Source organism: Chelonoidis abingdonii, chromosome 11 (genome assembly GCF_003597395.2).
Source record: "Chelonoidis abingdonii isolate Lonesome George chromosome 11, CheloAbing_2.0, whole genome shotgun sequence".
Classification (NCBI taxonomy): Eukaryota; Metazoa; Chordata; order Testudines; family Testudinidae; genus Chelonoidis; species Chelonoidis abingdonii.
In genome coordinates this window covers 2,383,097-2,405,614 of record NC_133779.1, presented here as the reverse complement: position 1 = coordinate 2,405,614, position 22,518 = coordinate 2,383,097, and the positions used below count along the sequence as shown (strand labels likewise).

Genomic DNA, 22,518 nt, shown 5'->3' with positions numbered 1-22,518 from the left:
GCCTGCCCTGCTGAGCCCCCACCCCACTCCCTGCAGCCCAGCGCCCCCTGCTGAGCCCCTGCCCCACTCCCTGAAGCACAGCGCCCCCTAGCACTGCCCTGCGTGTGGAGAGTGCCCCCCATGACCCCTGGCTTTCCCCTGGCACTGCCCCCCTGTGTCGTCTGCAGGCCGGGCCAGGCTCCGTACCCGGGATGGAGGTGCCCAGGGCCACAAAGACCACGGCATTGACGGAGTCCTTGAGCCCCACGGTGCAGCCGAAGTGGGAGGCCAGGTCCCCAATGAGGGCGGTGAGGAGCCCGATCACCAGGATGGAGACGCTGAAGCAGGCCCAGCCGTTCCAGTACTCGGTGGGCGGCACGCAGGCGAACAGCACCTTCCAGAACACCGTCAGGAAGTGCATGACGTAGTCGAAGCAGGACGGGAGCTTCTCCTCCCGCCCGTCCTCCTCCTCTTCCTCATCACCTGGCGGGGAACGGCAGCATGTCAGCCAGCGTGCCAGCCCCGCGGTGCTGAAATGCGGCCGCTTCTGGGGTGGGGCGGGGGGCTGGGTATACAGGGATCCCTGGCCTGTCACTGAGATACAGCCCCTCTGGCATGGGACCCAGGGGCTGGTTATCTAGGGTCCCTGGCCTGGCACTTGAGATGCAGCCACCTCTGGGGTGGGACACAGGAGCTGGTTATACAGGGACCCCTCACCCAGCACAGAGATGCAGCCACCTCTGGGCTGGCGCACGGGGGACTGGTTACACCCAGGCCAGCCTTGGCACCCACCTGCGCTCACGGTGATTGCGTCCAGGAACTGCTCCCTCCAGGAGTGGGTGCCAATGACCAGGGCCAGGTTGGTTTTCTTTATCAGCTTGTCCACAGTGTTCTGTCGGGGAGGGCGGAGGGGCTCAATCAGTCTCCAGGTACCAAATCGGGGTGGGGGGGAGGCCGGGACCGGCACGGTCTGCTCCGTGTGCCCCTCCACGAGATGAGTTGGCCAGATCTCAGCTCCATTCCCAGCCTCGAGGGAGGAATGGGCCCTGGAGAGCGACCCCCGCCCTGTCGCCCCCAGTAGTAGGTCCCTGGGCACATTGGCAGGGGGGGAACCACACAGGCCCCAAATTCCCACTGTCATCCCCCCAAATCCTGTGGCTCCTGGCGGCACAGCACCCGACTGCATTTGGGGGTTTGAACACTGAGTGGGTAACGCTTGAGGAACTCAGGGACAAACTAGCCACGAGCCCCTTGAGAAGCCACAGGACTGGCACTGAAAGGGGGTCGTCGGCTTAGCCCACCCCACTTCTGTGGCCCCTCAGGGAGCGTGATGGAGAAAAAAAGAAAGAAACCTGCAGAATCACTGCAGACGAGGCCAGCTGCCCCCTACGCCCTGCTGTTATCCCATATTGGGGGGTCAGTTCTACCCCGCCTGCCCTGTCCCTGGAGTCCGATAGTCCCCCCCCACGCACTTTGCTGCTGCCCCACAGGCGGGTGGGAAGGCCAATACACTACGTCTGCTCCCTGCCGCCTCCTTACGGGCGCTGTCGGTCAGACGCTGCGCCAGGGGGATGGAGCCAGAGAGGCCTGGTCCCCTTTTGCATGAGCCATTTGGAACGAACGTCTCGGGAGGGAAGCGTTGCCTAGTGGTTGGATCTCTGGAGGCCGGAGGCCCTTTCTCTGCTCAAACCACTAGCCGGGTGGTTCTCAGCCAGGGGTACGAGTGCCACTACTGAGAGGGCTTCCAGGTGGTTCATCAACCCATCTCGAGCCCCTCCATCCCCTCCCAGAGCTAGGGCTAGACCCCAGGAATCCCGACTCCCAGCCTGGCTCCTCTGGGCCCCCTGTGGCGGGCGGCCTTGCTAGCCCGGCGGACGAGAGCAGAGTCATTGCCTTAAAGTCGTACGACTCCTCGATGATGACTTCCAGCCGGCAGTTCTCCCCCAGGATTGGCTTGCCCATCTCGGCGATCCTCCAGGCTTCCTCCTCTTCTGCCGAGAGCTTCTTGTCCCCGTCGGCTGGACAGGAGACAACCTGTGAGCCTCCCAGCCGCCGCCTCGGTTTCCCCATCTACCTTGTCCCTCAGGGACATTGCTGGTCCTCCTCCCCACAGCATATGAGTGCCCCCCACCACCTGTAACATGTTCATCCTCCCCACACCCGGGGCGGCAGGGCAGTGATCTTGTAGTACAGATGGGGAAACTGAGGCCCGGAGAGGCAATTGCCAGGCCAACACTGGTGTGAGTGGACCAGCCCCTGGTCTCGCCTGGGACAGGCTAGATGCGGAGGGTCACGCAGTTTGTTGCTCAGGGACATCCCCTCCCGCGGGCCAGGCTCCACCCCAAAGCCAACGGGAGCCGATATCCCCACTGCGCTTGGTCGGCTTTGGGTCTGACAGCCCGACGGCGAAGCTGGAGACAGACTGCAGAAAAGCCATCGGTTTGTAACAGGGCAGGGAACAACTCACCCGGGCTGGCAGCGGGTTCTCCAGCACGGGCATGTGTAAATCAAGACTGGTTGTTTTCCAGAGTTCGGCTCTAGTTCAACAGAGATTGGGCTGGGCAGGTCTCTGGCTGGGCTCTGCGGGGGATCAGACTGGGGGATCACAGAGGGGCCATCTGGCGTCAGAATCTGTGAATCTATCGGTCACATCCCGAGTGATCAGGATGATGCTACTGTCAGCCAGTGGCCATAACACTCATCCATCCATCCACCCATCCCAATACGGACCTATCCATTCATCCATCCATCCCCATACAGATCCATCCATCCATCCATCCTCATACGGACCCATCCATCCATCCCCATATGGACCCATCCACCCATTCATCCCCATACAGACTCATCTATCTATGCACCCATCCCCATACAGACCCATCCATCCCTCTCTCCATCCCTCCCCATACAGACCTATCATCTATCTATCTATTCCCATACATACACCTCCTCTATTTATTGATCCCCCCAGAAGCTCCAGGAAGCCAGGAGCCCTGCATTCCTCCCCATCAGTCGCTCACCAAAGAGAAGCTGCAGGTGCATTTGCAATTCCAGGCGGGGGGCTGGACCAATGTTTACAATGGGGGGGGGGGCGCTGAGAGCCACTGAACCCCACTGCAAACCCTGCACATAATGGAAACCAGCCCTCCTGGTCCCAGCTAACCCCAGGTCTCCAGCCTGGGACGGTCTCTGTGACTAAATGCCTGCCCACATGCCCACCTCACCCTGCGCCGAGCAAGACCCCACAACATCTCGCTCATCAGACGCTCGGTGGGAGCAACCAGGTTTGCCTTCCAGCACTTGGCATCTCTATAGCAACTGCCATGGTGGGTCCCGGCGGGGTTTGCAGGTGTTAGTCAGCTGAGCATCACAACCTCAGTGTCAGGGAGGCTGGCACCACCAACGGGAAATCTGAGGCACAGGCAAGTGAGTGGCTGGCAGCAGCAGCACATGGAACAGAACTCAGGAGTCCTGGCTCCCAGCCGCAACCGCTAGACTCTACTCCCCTCCCAGAGCTGGGAATAGAACCCAGGAGTCCTGGCTCCCAGCCCCCCTGCTCTAACCACTAGACCCCACTCCCCTCCCAGAGCTGGGGAGAGATCCCAGGAGTCCTGGTTCCCAGCCCCCCTGCTCTAACCACTAGACCCCACTCCCCTCCCAGAGCTGGGGATAGAACCCAGGAGTCCTGGCTCCCAGCCCCCGCCCCTCTAACCACTAGACCCCACTCCCCTCCCAGAGCTGGGGATAGAACCCAGGAGTCCTGGCTCCCAGCCCCCGCCCCTCTAACCACTAGACCCCACTCCCCTCCCAGAGCTGGGAATAGAACCCAGGAGTCCTGGCTTCCAGTCTCTGCTCTAATCAGAATCCAGCACTCGCTCCCTTAAGGCATACGTCACGGTTCTGGAAATTTTGTTCCAACATTATTCCTACATCAAATCCTTTTAAAGGGCAGAGCAAACACTTAGTATTTCTAAAACCGCTTGAAAGGTTTCGAACATTTTATGCCTCTAATACTTGGCTGCAGCCTGTTTCTTGAGCTGCCCGGGGACCGCTCCACAAAATTCTGCTTTGAAATTTGCTTTTCATTTAACTGGCATGTGTATTTTGTGCTTCGGTGTGGAGGTTTACCGTTGTGTGTGTGTTTACATGTGTGTGCACGAGTCCGTGCATGTTAGGGTGGACAGATGTGTGCATGAACTGGTGTACGTGTGATTTGTGTTGGCACATGTGTACATATGTTTGCATATGTGTGCATCTGTGTTTATGTGTCATGGCCTGCATGTATGGGCATGTATGTATGGTAGTATGTTATGTGTTGGGAGTAGCTGCTGTAAGACGCTATTCAGAAAGGACCCTAAAACAGCAGTCTCTACTCAAAACATGAGTAGATGTCCCTGTCAAAAACACAGACCCATGCAAGACACATGTGGGCAAAGAGGACGCTGTTTTATGAAGGTTTATGCACATAAGTGACAGAGAGGCGGGAAGACCAGAGACACGGCGAGGCAGAAGGAAGCAGGATTGGTAGGCTGGCCCTGAGAAAAAGCTGAGAGGATTTTCGGGCAGCGTGCTGCCTGGAAAGGGGCTTGGAACTGCGAGGAAAGTGGCCGTTTCCTGTTATTTGAGTCCCTCCCGCTTTTCAAGGGAACAGGAGTTCTGTGTCATTAAACAGGATTGCATCAAAGAAATACCTGACTCAGTGTCTCTGCTTCCCAGAAATAACCCCCAAGGGCCCCAAGTTTTGGTTACCCAACCAGGGCAAAGAAATGTGTGTTCTGCGCGTGTGTTCTGCCTACGTCTGTAGGTGTGTTACTGTGCACCTGCAGAGCAGTGCATGTGTGGGTGGGTGCGTGGGTGGGTGCCCAGCCGCACCAGTGCTGGAGAGCAGGGACAACCCATCTTGACCATTTCCAGGAAGGAAATTAACATCCAGCCATGCGTGCCATTCACCACGGGAGATAGATAACGACCATCTGGCTCTATCTCTAATTAAAATCAGCTCAGTGTGATGTGTCCCCTCTCAGTAGCCATCTAAGGGGGATGTTGTCGAGGACACTTCAGAGGGCTGGACCCCTGCCCTGCCCCGCCGGCCTGCCAGCTCTTCCTTTCCTGCTTCAGGCTTGGTGCAATTTCAAAAGAATTCAGGCTGCACTGAACCTGGACTAATGGGGTTTTCCTCGGGTGATTCAGCTCCCATCGCTTGCAAATACTTTTCTCAGAGAGCTGGGTTGGCGTCCCAATGAGCGGTCCCAGATCTCCAGTTGGTGATAATCAGCCGGGTTTACTGGAGGCCATGAGGCCAGATCCCCAGCTGGGGCGAACTGGCTTGTCTAATGCCACGTTTCTTGCTCTGTTATAGTCCTGTTTCCATGACAGCGACGTCTTTCCTGTATATTATGAGCTGTCCTCCTCTTTGCCACGCAAGAACTTGTCTAGGGATGTAGTTTTCTGACATCTGTCCCGCATGCCCGAACCACTTCAGTCTTCTTGCTGGAATCATTGTCTCTACATTCGCGCGGGTTACTTTACCCCCCCGGGAGCTCTTTGCTCGCCGTGGGTTTCTGGCATTTGCCAAGTTTCAGAAGCAGGTAACCCCGTTGGGTTCACAACAGCATTGCACGATTTCCCAGTAGAACCTCAGAACTGCCATATGGGGTCCGATCGGGGTCCGTTCTCCCACGTACCCAGCCTCCGACGGTGGCCTGTCCCACAGCTACACATATCTCCACGACAGACACACACACACTTACTCAGCCCACAATCCACACACCCAGGCCCACAACACACACACACATCACCACAATCCTCCCACTCCCACGCTCCCTCCCACACACGCACACATGCCCCCTCCATTGCTCTCAGTCCCAGCTTGTCGCCCTTCCCCAGCCCCGGTTTCCCTGCCAGCAGAGCTCTGTTCGAGCTCTCCTGGGCAGCCCTCTCCCAGCCCGGCACCCATCCACACCAGGGTGCATTACTGCAGAGACCCACGGTCACTTGTCCTCTTCCTTTGCTGCCAAGCACAGCCCAGCCACACCGACATCCACCAGCTGATCCCGGCGGGACGGAGCATTTTATCTGCATGGGGGCGCCTGCAGGCAGCCAGCCGAACACACAGCCCGGGGGCAATCCCTGTTGGCAACTGCAGGACAAGGCCAGAGCAGGGCGGGTATATTTTGAGGGTGGGTAGGGAATTGTCCATCCAAACTTTCTTCCCTGATGGAAAACTGGCTTTTCGACAAAGCAATGTGTCCAAAGAAAAGCCCATGAAATCGCCTGTTTTTTCCATCAGAAAACCAAATGCTTTAAAATGGAACATTTTCAGCTGAAAATGGGATATTTTGCAGTTTGGGGCCCACTTTCTTGGGGGGGTGGGGCAGGAATTTGGGCCACTTTTGGTCAAAATGTTTGCAGTTTGGGGCTGAAGAGGTTTGGGGGTTTTGGTAGGCTTCTGGGTAGAATATTCGGCAGTTTGGGGGCTGGAAAGGATGGGGTGGGGGGTTCTGACTCTCAATCAATGTTTTCTGCTGAAAATGGTCCCTGACTGCTGTCAGAGATGAGCTAACCGGGCGGGGGGACTCCTATGTTCTACAAGGCTGGATGGGGGGACCTGCCTCTGCACGGCAGAGTGAGCCTACCCATAGCTTAGCTGAGTCGCGCTTACCATGCCCGCCTGCAAGGATCCACCACCACACATGCCCACACCGGGGTAGCCACGTCCACACTGGCGCCGCCATTAGCTGGGTTTGGTGCTAGGGGGGTATCCCGGGGTTCTGAGGGCCTGGAGCTGCTCTGGGAATTGCTTTGTGGTGTATCGGGGGAGAGCTTTTCTGTCCTCCCCAGGCCCCTGAACTGAAGTGTTCGGGGCCCGCCCTACACATAGCCATAGGTGGCTGTGCACAGGTCTCACTTCTGTCTGTGCCCGCTGGTGCCAAGCCGTGGAGAAGGTGTGCTAAGCCTCAGAACACATATTAAGCCATGAAGAACACATGGTAAGTTATGGGGAACAGGTGATAAGCCATGGAGGACACACGTTAAGCCATGGCAGACACACGTTAAGCCATGGCAGACAAATATTAAGCCATGGAGGACACACGTTAAGCCATGGGGGACACATATGAAACCTGCCTTATAGACATTGGCCCCCCCCACCCCCTGAGTCATTCCCATCTTGTTTCTACAAGGCCTGAATATACAGAGACAATTAAACCTCGTTATGATGCCTCATCCCGCCAATCCATTTTGCATAATAATGAACGGGTCAGATCATGGCCTCGGAGTGACAGGGGTCGAGCTTTGTATTATGATTTCATTCATCAATGGCTCACAAAGGGTTAACGACCGATCAACAGCTGTCACCAGAACTCCCCAGCCGTGAGCCGTGCATGTTACAGGCAGCATGTCGGAAGAAGGTGTCATAAATTATTGCCCACAATCTGTTGTGCTGCTGTTTATTAAAGTGTCACTTGCCACTGGCTGGAGGTTGAAGCTGGAAACATTTCCGACTGGAATTAAGCTGCAAATTTTTAACAATGAGGGTAATTAACCAGTGGGATTCTCCATCACTGGCCAGTTTGAAATCAAGATTGGTTAGTTTCTAAAACGTTTCTGCTCTAGTCCAAACAGCAACTAATTCGGGGGAGGTCTCGGGCCAGCCTTACGGAGGAGATTGGAGTAGAAGTCAAAACGTTCTTCACAAATTAGAGAATGGGTCAGAAATCAACAAGAGGAAATTCAATAAGGACAAGTGCAAAGTCCTTCACTTAGGGGAGAAAAATCAAATACAGAACCACAAAATGGGGCAGGATTCTCTGGGGGGTCCTACAACTGAACAGGAGACGGGGGGCAGAGTGGATCACAAATTGAATACAAGTCAACAATGCGATGCAGGTGTGAAAAAGGCGCATGTCGTTCTGGGGTGTGTGAACAGGATTCTTGGATGACAGACACGGGAGGTAACTGTCCCTCTCTGCTCGGCACTGGGGAGGCCTCAGATGAGCTCTGCACTCCCCCGCACCCCGTGCATGGGGCTGGCCCGTACCCTGCCCCACCTCCCCTCCGCTCATGAGGCTGACCTGAGTCACCGGCCAGAACCCTGCATCTCCCCCGGTGCAGGACTCTCTGTGACGAACTGGGACTGTTCCTAATGTTTGCTCTGAATACTGTGTTGGTGCCTCAGTGTCCCCTAGGCAGTTCTTAAGTATCTTGGTGGTGGGATAAGGGTGTGTGATTGCTACAGAGGAAGGGGCCTAGTGGCCCCGAACTGCGGCACTTCTGCTCCTAGCAACTATGGCCTGGCCCCCTCTTGCGGAAAGGTGCCAGCTGAAAGTGTTGGACAAAAAGGGATCAGGTGACCTCCTGGCCCGGGAAAGGAGCTGAGCAGAAGAGGAGGGCTGGGAGGAGGGTTAGTCTGAGCTACCTGGCTAGAGGAGTGAAGAGCAGAACCTAGGGGTCGGCTCAGTGCCAGATGGACCCGGCAGAGTCTGTTTTTCTCAAGTATCTGTTTTAGACTCGGTTCGTCATCGAAAACCTCGTTTTGCTGGCTGAGATCACGTCTGACTGCAAAGTGGGGGTTCAGAACCCTGGTTCCCCAGGACCCGCCCTGGGTGGCCGCGTGGAAGCGCACGGAGGGGCAGAGGATGCTGAAGGCTCAACAGGAGAGACCAGGAGGTGAAGACGTGTGAGCTTCTTGCCTGAACAAGTTGCTCCAAGGAGAGGAGGCTCCCCAAAGTCCTGACTGGCTTTGGTGGAGCAGTTCCAGACATCGGCCGGGGACTCCGTGACAGCTGGTTGGCGGAGGAGATACTGAAGCACCCCATGGAGGCTTCCTGCAGTAAGTGACTGGGAGCAGTAAAAAACCAAGGAGGATCAGGAGGACCAGGCGTGCTGAATGGCTCAAGAGAGCGGCTTTTCAGGGGCAGTTAACCTCTGGAGTGTGTGACCAGCAAGAAGGAGGTTGGAGTAACGGTCCCCCTGAGGACGGCAGTGAGCAGTCTCAGGGGCAGAGGAGCTTGCCGCTCGACCCTGGAGAGAGAAGGATGCAGTAGCAGGGTTCCCCTGGGGATGAGGAGCAGCAGTCCAGGGCAGAGGCGTCTGCAGCCGACCCTGGCAAATGAGGTGGGTGATCACGAAAGGGCTGGCACACCAGGGTGCTTCCGGGAAACCATGGGGAGCCAAGAGCACCAGCCTGGAGTCCAGAGCCACTTGGGACGGTGAAGTGATGGCCTGTCACCAGCTCCTTAAGAAGGACATTGTGATCCTGTGCACAAAGAGAGAGTTACGCATGGGGAAGTTCACCAAGGCACAGGTTAACGTGCATCTGAGAGAGAGGACCGCTGAGGAGCAGATTCCTGACCCGGTGGGCTACAAGAGGACTGGGAGCAGCTGGAGCAGCAGCCAGGCATCCCCGAGAGTCTGGTCCCAGCCAGACAAGGATCTTCAGATTGGGTCCCATCAGGGGACGGAGACGGATGGGATTGGAGCAGAGCCGAGAGAGCGAGAGGACAGGAGAGAGAGCACAGAGCTGGGAAAAGCTGCAGAAGAAGCAGCAGCAGCACGGACTGGTGATGGTGGAGTGGAGAGACATAGGGGGTTGCCCAGGGTCAGTGGGGAAACACGCTGCAGGGGCGAGGCCCTGGGACAGAGAGAACTTGGTGGTGCAGCCGCAGATGCTGAGGGACTGTGGCCGGTGAAGTCCCTGGGTGAGCCCTCGCCCTGCCTATGGCCCGATCCTCTTGCAGACGCAGGAGGGGTCGGACTGGCTGGCATTGGGGTTCTCCGGATACGGCTGGGGCCCTGTTGGGTGGTGACTGTCTCCCCTTGGGACAGGATCCCGGCCCTGCTCCGTAACTGCCGAGCGGTTTGAATTTGAATCAGGGAACCATTGGCTGGGATGGGAATGGTCAGGAAAATGCAAATGACCTTGCGCTGGCAGTGGGAGGGGCTGCTGGACTCGGGATACCTGCCTACCTGTAACCACCCCCTGAGACTGAGGGGGAGGAGAGGATGCTCTGCCCCCTGCACACCGGAGAGGGGGCTCACGCTGGCTCTGATGTTGAGACAGAGCAGCGAGCTGCGCTGCCTGCCCCCTGGACAGCCAGGGCAGCGCTGAGCACAGGGGGAGCTGAGACCCCAGCTGAGTGGGGGGACACCAGGCAGGCGGTCAGCTGCCCAACCAGGTTGCTGGTCCAGACGTGCTGCTGGGAATATGTATATCAGCAGGGCAGACTACCAGGGACAAGGCTCAGGGAGCTGTGACCCAGGCCCAGCCAGTGAGAGGGCGGTCCACTCCCGTGCGCCCAGCAGCTGAATCCCAGACCGAGCTGCGAGAGGATCCCTCCTGGGAAGCTGAGGGACTGCTGGCCACAGCGCTGCCCACTTGCCGCTGGAAGGCTGCAGGGACAGAGTCCTGCGGGAGAGGGATGTCCGGTCCCGGAATGGGCTCCCAAGGGAAGTAGAACTGGGGAGAACTCTGGAGGCGGGTGGTGCGCCAGGAATCCACAGGGTTCTCCCTCAAGCTGCTGTGGGAGGAGAGGAGGGACCCCTGGACCGGAATGGGAGGATTAGAAGGAGAAGGGAAAGAGACCCCGCTGGTGGATCTCTTCCTCTGAGGTGGAGCCATCTCCCATCAGGTGTTCCCCATTCAGAAGTCACTGGGAACAGCAACCCAGATCCTGGAGAGAGAGGTCAAGGACATGCGGCTTAGATGGATCCAGCCATTTTACAGCCCAATGGGCCTCATCCGTGGTGGCTATCCCAAGGGAGGCAGGAGTCTGGTTTATGGGGGCTGTCAGAAGCTTAAAGCCATCACAGGGTCCGATGCCGGGACCATGCCTAGCCTGGGGAATCTCAGACCAGCAGAGGGGATGGAGAACTTGGCCCTGGCAGACACTGAATAACAAGTGGCATCTTTAGCCAGACCTGGGAGGAACAGGTTCCCAGGTGAAGAGGGGGCTGGGCTGCCTCAAGGAGGTGGGACGTGACGGTAAAAGTTGGAAAGGATGAGGGATGGCAGAGGTGAGATCTGGGCCACAAGGTGGGAGTGGCTGCCCAGCCCAGAGCTGGCCAAGGCCAAGATGGGGTCTTAACCAAGAGAGCCCCGAATCGCAGCCAGAGTGCTGGGAGACCCTGTCCCAGTTAAGTAACCCCAGGAGTATGGGGGCAAAGGGGTAAAGGCCGCATAAACCTTCCACACGCGGCCTGCAAGTGCCATCAGCACACTCAAGCCAAGAGAGGGCACAAAACTGGGAGGGCCTGGTGTAATCACCAGGTTGGGGAGGAGATGCTGGGGCATCCTGGGAACGTGGTGATTCGAACTTCCCAGGTCACTGGCTGGAGTGACCTGGCTCAGTTCGGTCTCGAGAGCGGAGGATGTGATGACGAACTGGGACTTGTTCCTAATGTTTGCTCTGAATACTGTTTGGTGCCGTAGTGTCCCCTAGGCAGTTCTTAAGTATCTTGGTGGTGGGATAGGGAGTGGATTGCTACAGAGGAAGGGGCCAGTGCCCCTACTGCCGGCACTCTGCCTCCTAGCAACTGATGGCCTGGGCCCTCCTCTGCAAAGGTGCCAGCTGAAGTGTTGGAGACAAAGGGATCAGGTCACTCTGGCCCGGAAAAGCTGAGCAGAGAGGAGGGGCTGGAGGGAGGTTAGTCTGGAGCTACCTGGGGATAGAGGAGTGAAGTGCAGACCGAGGGTCTGGCCACTGCCCCAGAATGACCCGGCCGAGGGTCTGGTCGCTGAGTCTACAAGCTCGTTTTAGACCTGTTCCTGTCATCGAATAAACCTCTGTTTGCTGGCTGAGAGTCCGTCTGACTGCAAAGGGGGGGTGCAAGAACCTGTGGCTCCCAGGACCCGCGGTGGGCTCTGCTGTGAAGCACACGGAGGGCAGAGGATGCTGAATGCTCCAAGGAGAGACCAGGAGGTGAAGCACGTGTGAGTTCTTGCCCGGAACAAGTCTGCTCCAAGGAGAGGAGGCCCCCAAAGTCCTGACTGGCTTGTGGGGACAGTTCCAGAGCATTGCCCGGGGACTCCGTGACACTCTCGTCCAAGCCCGGCCTGCTCCCCCGTGGGGCTGGGGTGTGCTCACCCCCGCACCCACTAGGGGGGCCCGCCACGTTTTGCACAGTGGGTGGTGAGGAGTGGGAATGTTCTGGCTGGTTCTGTGAATGCTGAGTGAGGAGTATTGACCTGGAAGGTGCAGGGAGTTGTGCTGGGACGGCCTGCACTGGCGAAGGAGGAACCTGAGCGTGTCACCTGAGAACCAGGAGGGGTTGGAGCCAGGTGACAACCTCTGCCCAGGACACTGGAGAAAGGACACAAGGTGGAGGCAGCCAGGGGGAGCGATGAGAAGCTGGGGAGTTGTTCAGTTTGAAGCTGGCAGGGAAATAGAGAGGGGCCGACGGGCCTTGGGCTTCCCTGGGGCCCAGATGGACCTAACTAAAGAGGGTCCTGTTGTGCTGTACCAGCAAGACCTGTTTTGGACTGTGTTTCCTGTCGTCTAACTAAACCTCTGTGTCTTGGCTGGCTGGAGTCACGTCTGCTGCAAAGTGGGGGCAGGACCCTGTGGCTCCCCAGGACCCCGCTGGGGCGACTCGCTGTGGGAAGCACATGGAGGCAGAGGATGCTGAATGCTCCAAGGAGAGACCCAGGAGAGGAAGCCGTGGGACTGTTTGCCCTGCAGACACTCGGCTGCAGAGGGAGGAGAGCTCCCAAAGTCCTGCTGCTTGGTGGGGAGCAGTTCCAAGGCATGCCGGGGGACTCGGGAGAGGGGTGCTGTCCATTGGCTCCTAGCAATGGCCTTTTGTCCAAAAAAAAAAAAAAGTCAGAGTGGCCAGGACAGGGCATAAAAAGGGGAACTGGCTTGGCCAAAACGGGATGTCTGGTCACCCTTGTGGATGCTGGGTGCCATTCTGGAGATTGTGATTTAGGAAAGATGGAGGGGGGAATTGGAGAGAGTCCAGGGGAGAGCAACAAAACTGAGGAAAGCTCTAGAAAGCCTGACCTAGGAGGGGAGGTTAAAACAACCGGGCACGTCAGTCTGGAGAGGCAGGGTGGGAGATCCGACAGTCTTCACACGTTTTACAGAGGACAGTGATCCGCTGGTCTCACGTCTGCTAGAGGTAGGACAGGAAGTGATGGGCGCGAACAGCAGCAAAGGAGCTTTAGATGAGCTATGAGGAAAATCTCTAAGGCCGGTTAAGCTCTGGGACAGGAGTCCAAGGGAGGCTGTGGGATCCCGGTCATGGGAGGTTTGAAGAACAGGTTGGACAGAGCTGTCAGGGACAGTCTGGGTTGGCTTGGTCCTGTCTCAGTGCAGCGGGCTGGATTTAATGACCAATCAAGGTCCCTTCCCGCCCGACACCTCTGTGAGTCTATGGTGAGAAATGATCCTGTCTGGCCTTGGAGTCTATGGCACTACCCATCTCTTCCTTACATATTTACCCTTCCTAAGCTGCTGTCTGTGCAGGAGCATGGACCTCAGGCCTCTCCGGCACTTCCCACTCCCTGGGAAGAGGCGTGACTTCTGCTCTTCCAATGGGCAGCCGACACGGCTTGGGAGTCCCCATGCGCCCCGGCCCCCTGGAGACACCCGCGGTGGGGAGGCTGGGGAATAGATGGGTGGGGAAGGGCAGAAAGAAGAGGAGGATGAGGTGAGGAGAAAGGGTCTTACCTTGAGTTAGCAAGAGAGCTGCAGAGAGAGAGAGAGAGAGAGAAAGAACATGCAATGAGCCCAACCAGCGGATCGGCGCCGCGCAGAGGGGACCCAGAGGAAAGATCCTGGCTGAAGGCAGGAGGCCGGGCTCAGAAGTGGGGTGAGTGGGGCAACTGCCATAAGCTGGGCTTTTCCCAGCTGGGCTCCTGCCTGCAAGGAACCGGGCTGAGACCTGGCAAACTCGTTCCGCTGAACGGGCAGCAGGTTGTAATACGAGTTAGTCACAACTGGCACAGGGACCTGAGATGCATTCCCATCCACTGAGCCTCTGATCTCTTCAGTCCAATTTCTCTAGCCCTGCCCTCTCTCCTATGCGGGGGCCGCAGAAGCTGGCTCCGATAAACTGGATTCATAATGTACATGCATCAAAATCCCTGGGCAAAGCCTCCGGCCAGGCAGGATGCAGGCAAGAATTGTTCTCCAAGCAGAATTTCTCATGCTGCCCTTCAAGAAATCTGGCGCATTTGACATCTCCTGCTGCTCCCCGCTCCCTGGCTCCACCTGCCCTGCACGATGTCCTGAAATCACCACTACCACCCACAACTGGCAGCAGGACCCAAGAGTCCTGACTCATGCTCGCCCCAATTGAAGCATTAGGCCCCATTCTCCTCCCAAGAGCCATGAATACACAGAATCCAGGAGTCTCGACTCCCGGCCCTGCCCCCCATCCTGCTCTAACCACTAAACCCCACTCCCCTCTGAAAGCCAGGAGCCCTGGCTCCCTCCCATGTTCTACCATGAGACCTCACTCCCCTCCCAGAGCCAGGGATATAACCCAGGTATCCTGGCTTCCAGCCCCTGCTCGAACCTCTTAACACCACTCCCTCCCCCAGAGCTTTGGATAGAACCTAGGAGTCCTGCTCCTAGTCCTGCATTCTAACAAATAGACCCCGCTCCCCTCCCTACACCAAAACTGGAACCCAGGAGTCCTGACTGCGATTGCCCTCGCGATGGGACATGCTGCCTCGCTTCACAGAAGGACAGGGACCCACCCCGCACTTAGACCAGGTGAGCGGAGAAGCAGGGATCCCCGACTCCAGCCCGGCGCTGGAAGTAGGTGCCCCCCTTACCCGAGATGCCCCGTTTCAGCCAGCGCGGCTGGCCCAGCTCGATGAAGAAGTTGTCCTTCTTCTCATACTCTTCATCGTCCACAATCTTCACCTGCAGGCTTTTCCTGCCGAGACAGAGAGAACGAGAGAGCAGTGTCAGCAGAACCGGCACCCTGGGTGCAGGCAGGGGGGAGACAGGCGAGGGGGGGGTTGCCACCTCTCTGGGGCCACTGCCGCCCAGAGGGCTAGTTTGCTTTATTCTACTGACTGCTTCGCCTTCTATTCAGCAGCAATGCAAGAAACCTACAGGCCAGTATCCTGTAAGACATTTGCTTCCGCAAGTTAGCAGAAGGCTTAAGACCTATGAACTCTGCACTGATAAACGGCCCAACAGAAAAACCCCAAGTATTTGGGGAGCTGAAAATAGAATTTAAGGGGAAGTTCTGATCACAGGTAAATAAATCAACCACAGAAGTGTCCTGGCAATGAACTGACGTACAAAACAGGCCCGGGAGATCCATTTAAGGCTGGCCTCCTTGCCTGCCTATATAGCCTTTCTGATTTTTTTATACATTTGATTATTTGTTTGATTATAAGAGGTTGATATTAGGGTGGATTTCGGCTGTAACACAAGGGGCCTGCAGGCCACATTCTGTATGGTGAACCGGGAGCAGACAGACGTCTGGGACCCTTCACCTCGATAGATGGAGCTAAAGCATAAGGTCCATGTAGGACTGAGACCTTTAACATAGAGGATGCGTTAAAGCAGGTTGGCGCAGGCGCTTTCCTAAGTTCAGAGCCGGTGCCCCATGACTTGGAACTTGGAAAGAACCAACAGAACCAGTTAGGACCGAAAGAACCAGTGTGAAATAACCCAGCCACAAAAGGGCCATGGTAATGAATGGACGTATAGAATGAGCTGAGATCATTGCTATAGCAACCTCTAGGAAAGAGACACCCCAATGCTAGCAACGTGAGGAAATACAAATAAGAGAAGGGAAAATCCCCCACCGAATATGCATTGAACACAACGGTGCCAGCATAACAAAGTACAAAAGTGGCAGCGCAGCCGAGCGGTGGCAGGAGAGAGCGCTGCAGGCCCTGGAGGTGCCAGGATGAGGGGCACAGCTGATGATGAGGAAGGTGATGGAAATGAGGAAGACGATGGCTGATATTTCAGGAGATGGACGTGCAGATGGACATTCCGTTGTATCTCGCTCTGCCTGGGTTGGGGTCTTTGAGACTGTGCTAAATGTGTTAATAAACCATATCTGTAAATATAGAAGAGTTCTTACGTGCACGGCGGGGTTTCCATCTACATTATAATTTAAACAACACTGGGCCTGATCTCGGGGCAAGAACCTGCCAACCCTCAGGCTCTGCCCAGACCCCGGCCGAGATCAGGGCCCCGTCGTGCCAGGCGCTGCCCAGACCCTGGCCAAGATCAGGGCCCCGTCGCGCCAGGCGCTGCCCAGCCCCCAGCCGAGATCAGGGCCCCGTCAGGCTGGGCACTGCCCAGACCCCAGCTGAGATTAGAGCCCTGTCGCGCTAGGCACTGCACAGACCCCAGCCGAGATCAGGGCCTCGTCGTGCCGGGCGCTGCCCAGACTCTAGCCGAGATCAGGGCCCCATCAGGCCAGGCGCTGCCCAGACCCCACCAAGATCAGAGCCCTGCTGTGCCTGGCGCTTGTGGTCTTTCTTGAGGCATCTGCTGTCTCTTCCGTCCTTCCCAGCACCTCACTCCCTTTGTTCCTGGGGCGAGCCTGTGAACAGTTTGCTGGAGCGGTTAGGGCAGCATCTCACTGCGGGAGGCAAACAAACCTCCCAGCTAGCACTTAGCTCCCCGCGACGTTGCACCAAACCCTGTCCGATGGAATGTGCAACACGCAGGCACATGCCTGGCTGGGTCAAGGGATGGGATTATACATCGGAGGTTTTGGAGCCTGGCCAGCGAGGGGAAGTTTGCTCAGTGTGTGGGCTGATGGAGAGGGAGGAGTGGGGATCTTCAGCCCGTCTCCCCCCACCTTCAGCGCGCCCAGCTCTGCACGGGACAGATCCACAAGGGGGCTGGGACGCTGCAAAGCTGAACGTTGCAACGGCTGAGCCCCCCAGTGGAATCCACAAAGCCAATGCTGGGCGCACGGGATCTCCAGACATCGAATGGGCCGGGGGCGGGAGACAGACCCCCGGGAGCCTACGAAAAGCCGGCCTGCTTGGCGAGGAGCTGCCAAAGCTAGCCCATAGCAGATGCCGAAGGGAGAGGTTTGTCCTACGCCCCGCCCCACGTGGGGAGTCCAGGACCATGCTTCTGGTGCTGGGGAAGGGGGCAGGTGTGCACGTGGAATCAGAACTTCTCAGCCGCGTGCCAGAACCCTACACCGCCCACCCAGGGCGATTCTCCTTAAGCTCAAGGCCCGGGGTCTGCTGGAGCAGGACGACCTGGAGTTTGGCCTTCTCCCCGCTCCCCTCCCCTGGAAGCCACACAAGCAAGCTCGACCGAGGGATCCCCCAGGGCACATTGGGGCTGGGATGGCACCAGGCTCCCAAAGCATTGAACATCGCTTCCCCAGTATGGTTCCCTAGCAACCAGAAGCAGGAGTGGCCATGGAAACGGCTCGCATCTCCCCTCCCCCCGGTCTGGTGCAAAGCGGGTACCTTAGCGGCTATGGGTCTGAGGCTGGGGGTCTGGCCACGCCTTCCCCACACATGCTCCCCTCCCTTGTGCTCCTCGAGCTACACAGCGGGGGCGGGGGGGTTGCAATGAATCAGCCCTTGATCTTGGGGGATTCCGGTCTGGGCCCCCCCCCCAGTGTGAGAACTGTCAATTGCCTCCTCTGGTGTCACTCACCGCCCACCCCGCCTGGGAAGCCAATTTGATTAAGGGAAGGCTCATCTGCAGGCAGAACAATCTCCAGTCCAGGCAAACCGGAGGAGAGAGATAATTTGCTGATGAATAATTTAATCTGCGGCTCTGAGATGAGAGTTTTCGGTTTATGCCCCCCCTCCCCCCGAGAAGCCAAAGGTGGTGGGGGAGAATCTCCCTTTGCAAACCTCTTTCTTGGCCTTTTCAGAACTCTGCAAGCACAGCGAGGCAAACCGGGAGGAAATCAGCTGCAGGGATCAGTGCCAAGTGGATGGGGGGGGGGGCGTTCTTTCCAGGAGAGAGGGAAGGAGAAAGACAATAAATAAAGGAGAGAAGAAAATAGACCTTTCAACCCTCTGGGTTCCTCCACGATAGCGGATTCTGATCCCCAGCCCCCAAGCCTCTGCAACTAGCTCTCCATCACACTCAGACCCCTCCAAGCCACTCTGCGGGGGAATGAGCCCCTGACAATCTCCCCCCACCTATACAGAGGGCCTCTGGTGTGAGGGCTCTGCTCCTGGCGTAGGGGGCAGATCATGAGCATGGCCAGAGCACACTGCACTGTGGCTATTCTCTGTCCCTCAGGGCCCATATGGGGGAATGGAGCATGAGTTAGAGCAGCCTTGGGGCTGCTCTAATTTATACCACGGGGGAGGGGAGAGGCAGGGTGCTGCACTACCACAGAATGCTGTCAGAGCAATGGAGGTGTTAAACTCCCACCCAGCCTGTCTCTGCCCCAAGCACAGGAACAGAGAATCAGGCCCTCTATTGCTATATTGGCTCTGTCATCCATTCTTTAAAGCAAGACCCCTTGCAGCTCCCCCTCCACACATGTATCCCTGTTGAACAAGCCTCTGTGCTCCCAGAAGCACCTATCCCTGGCACCACACTGGGGCCAACACTGGTTGCAAGGGGAGAGCACCCTCTGCTGAGACCCCACCCCGCTGCAGCCCAGCGCCCCTAGAACCAATAGCAATGAGAGTTATGCTCCAGGACAGAAAGACAACTCTGTGGCTTTCCTTCCCGCTTCAGGGCTAAGGTGCAGGAGCCGTGACAGCCTCGTTGTGAAGCTACTGGGCATGGAGTCAGGAGATCTAGGTTCAGTTCTCACCTGTGCATTCTTGCACAAGATGCTTCTTGCCTCAGTTTTTCCATCTGTAAAATGGGAAGAATGATCCTTCCTATTTAGAGTGGAAACTCTGCAGGGCAGCGACTGTTTCACAGTCTCTATCTGTGCAGTTCGTGACATGATAGGGCCCTGATCTCAGTCGGGGTCTCGGCAGCGCCCGGTGCGATGGGGGCCTGCTCTCTGTCGGTCTGGGCAGCTCCTGGCCTGATGGGGCCCTGGTGATCAGTTGGGTTTGTTTACATGGGCAAATTGACCAGAATGGCTGTTTTGCAATATCTCCCTATTCGGACTCTCTATTCAGACACAAAACAGAGTAATGAATCTGGAACAAAATCGCTTTTATTCCAGCAGAGAAAGTCCAGGTGGGGGAGTTATTCCAGAATAGTAAATGATCCTGGAATAGCCATACTGCTCCTTTCCCTGGGTCCGTCTAGCCTTTAGTGATTGGATCTAGCTAGGGCAGCAAAAGGAGAACATTCCTTTCCTCCCCTCTTCTCCTGCATCCACTCTGCGTTCATCCCAGCCTCTCTCACAGCCCATCCATTTCCCCCAGATCCCTCTCCCATCCTATATCCCCCACAACCCCTCTAACTCCTTTTCATGTCTATGTTCTCTCTGCAGCTCGACAGAGTAGCTGCTTTTCGCGGTAATTATTCACTGCCTTCTGCCCACTGTTTGTTATTAAAAAAAAAATCTGAAACATCTTCATATTCCTGAGCCACAAGAAACTGCCTCTTCTCCCAAGTGCCTGGCATCAAAGGAGCAACTTGCCAAGGATTAGAGGCTGTGTAGTCTAGTAGGAAGGCCAGTGGGCTTGGGGGTCAGAACGCCTGGGTTTGATCCCTAAGCCATGATTTTCCCCACTCTGTGCCTCAGTTTCCCCATCTTTGGACTAGTTAGACCGTGAGCTCTGAGCACCAATCTACCCTTGGCCAGTGTCCCATCTCCAGCCTTCCTGGAAAGGGTTAAAAATAAAACAGAATACATTGGAGATGTTTTCTTTCCTTCCTGACCCCCGCCAGAGACCAGCTGCAGCCCTGAAGCATGAGATTTGGGGACCATAAAACATGGAGTGGAAGGGACGCCTATGTGTCGATTTTGCACCTGAGAATGATCCAACCCATTCCACCAGTGGCAGAAGCTTGCAGCTCCGGTGGGCTGGATCACCACACTCCCGCTGCATCCCTTCGGGAGCGAGAGCCCCTTCCCACTCCTTTGCCTCGTGATGTCATTGTGTGTTTGGAGGCGGATCCACGAAGCCACTTGAGAGGGAGAGCACCGATATTTTTCCCTGGCGGCACACCCACGCTGCTGCAGCAGCCTTCGCCACCCAGGCATCATAAACTCCAGCGGGGAGGCAAAATTCATCCAGTTTCCCACACGTGACATTTAAAGAGGCGCCAGAGGAAGCAATCAGGGCGCTGGAGGAAAGAGCTGGGCCTGGGCTGGGGGGAACTTCACGGGGATTCTCTACTGAGCCTGCTGGATGCTGAACAGACCCCGCGGTTCGCTCTAGTGCCCCGATGGGGGGCAGAGAACAGCCACAGCTCAGTGCACCCAGCCATACCCCCGATGCACCCTCTACACCAGGAACTGTGAGCAGCTCCACGCTGGCCTCGGAGGCTCCCTGCATGGGGTGGGGGAGGAATCTCGGGGTCCGTTTCCATCCGCCTTAAGGCCTCGTTTCGCTATGGGGCATGACTGATTGCTGGGCTCAGGGTGGGGCTTTGAGAGCAGAGGGTTCCCCGCCGCAGGTCCCGATTTGCCATTTGGCCTTGGCCTCCCTGCAATGCTCAGGCTGCAGCCGCCCAGCAGCAACTCCACCCCAGGCTTCTCCAGCAAAGGAGCTGGCATGTTTGGGTTGGGTCTTATGACGGGCGCCCGCGGGGCACTGCTGGGTTCCCAATGCCCACACAGGTGCCAGGGCCAGCCACACGCACCCGGTGGCCATGGCAGCATCTACAAGCCAGAGCACGGGGAGAGCTCCCAGCCAGCTGAAATACGGTTCCTACCGGCAGCTCACGTCTGAAAAGCCCTGGAACAACTCCCCCGCTCCTGTTCAGCCTTTGTGTTAGCCAAGGCCGGCGCCATTTCAGAGTGCGAAAGCCTCTTGCGCAGGGAAAACTTGTGTGAATAAGCATCTGCTGAGCTTTAGATTCACCTTCTTTCGAGAGCAGGCAGCCCTGGTGAAGCAGCAGTCCCATTACTACAAACTCAACCGCCAAGAGCTCCTTCATCTCCCGCCCAGGTGCAAAGTGTATCACTGGTCCACCTAGAGAACAGCCTGCTACTGCTGGTGGTTAATGAAGTCGCTCCTTTGGCTCACGGGGGTCGCTGTCTGTACTAGAGGTCAGAGGCTGAAACCTGGCCCCCAGCCGGGATGGAGAGCAGGTGTGTAGCTTTGCAAGCAGCTGTCATGCCTCACTCCAGACGTGGCTGCATTTCAGTGGCAGGTCCAGGCTTAACCACTGGATCATCCTGGCTCTCTTCAAATCCTTAGCGGCAACCAGCCAGTGTTGCCAGCTCATGTGATTTCATTGCGAGTCTTTTAGCAGTTGGTGTCTGGAGTCCTGAGTTTCCACAAGGATCTCAGCTTTAATTTTTGTAAGGAGTCAGTTTCCAGCCCTCTGGGTTGTGGGGAAAAGCTGGAAAAATATCAGCCCAGCAGACTCAGAAACTAAAAAGCCAAAAAAAAGAACCCTGGGTGTATTCTTCTTTTAAAAAATAATCTCGTGATTTTTAAGCCAGTCTCACGATTTCGGGGGCCAGTCTCATGATTTTTGAACGATGCCATGACCCCAAATGCTAAGGCAGCCCATGAGCTTGTAAATTACCTTCCTTTGGCCAGGGGCCAGCTTGCATGCTGGCTGCTACCCTACCTCTGACTTTTCATCTCACTTAATTATCTCATTTCCTCCTCTCTGGCTGCCCCCGTTCGTTAGGCCACTGGAATCCGACAGAACACTCGTCGGGTCTGTCTGCAGATGGGTCCAGCCTCTAAGGAGTTTGGCATTTATTAGCTGTATTCCAGCAGTGCTGACAACCAAACAGAGGATTGGGGCCCTGTTGTGCCAGGCGCTGCATATACACAGTGACAGACAGTCCCCGGCCCGAAGAGAAGGCAGGCAGAGCAAGGAGTCTACCCCGTTGCACAGATGGGGAAACCGAGGCTGGGAGAGAGGTAGCATTCTGCTTGCATCAGTGACAGAGCAAGAATTGAATTCAGATCCCCTGTCCAGTGCTTCAACCACCATGCTCTGGGCCTGGGCTTTGGAACAAGGATCGCTGTGGCTGGCTCCAGAGACTCCACGCCCACCTTTACCCTGAGGATGCGGCAGGGATTAGGGGGCTGGCCACTGACGAGACACCACAGATGCTGAGCCAGACCCTCCCTGGCTGTCAATTGGTGTCACTCTTTGGCTCTAGGGGAGCGACACCGATTGGCACCGCCTGGAGATCTGGCCCCATTGACACCAGTGGAGCTGCGCCAATTCCCACCAGCTTTCTCACCCTGAGGAGGTGTTCAGCTCAGGATTTACCTCTCCGAGCTCGCTGTTCTCTGGTCTCCAGCTGACGTCCTGCTTGACCCCAATCTGTCCGGCGCTGCTCAGTCTTCCGGACGCTTTCCTGGCAGGTCCTTGGGGGCTGGCGTGCTCACACCTCTCGCCAGGCCCATCAGACCCTTCGTCTGATGCTAACGCTGCTCCTGCGCTTGGTTCTTAGAGGGGGGATGGATTGATCCCAGCTCCCACTCTCCAGAGATGTGCCTGGCCCCCTTCCCTGTCTGTCTAG

At 56.9% G+C, this 22,518-nt stretch overlaps 2 protein-coding genes across 2 annotated transcripts in view; both read right to left on the bottom strand.

Annotated features, from left to right (window-relative positions):
- The window catches only part of PSMD8 (proteasome 26S subunit, non-ATPase 8), a 210,717-nt gene that overhangs the window by 177,369 nt on the left and 10,830 nt on the right, over nt 1-22,518 (bottom strand). The window lies entirely within an intron of this gene.
- The window catches only part of SLC8A2 (solute carrier family 8 member A2), a 64,681-nt gene continuing 42,250 nt past the window's right edge, over nt 88-22,518 (bottom strand). The window contains exons 2-7 of the mRNA XM_032804479.2: nt 14,756-14,859; nt 13,644-13,661; nt 1,873-1,997; nt 772-871; nt 187-462; nt 88-98 (exon numbers count right to left, since the gene is read on the bottom strand). Coding sequence (XP_032660370.1) covers nt 88-98; nt 187-462; nt 772-871; nt 1,873-1,997; nt 13,644-13,661; nt 14,756-14,859 — 634 coding nt within the window. The remainder of the gene's footprint in view (nt 99-186; nt 463-771; nt 872-1,872; nt 1,998-13,643; nt 13,662-14,755; nt 14,860-22,518) is intronic.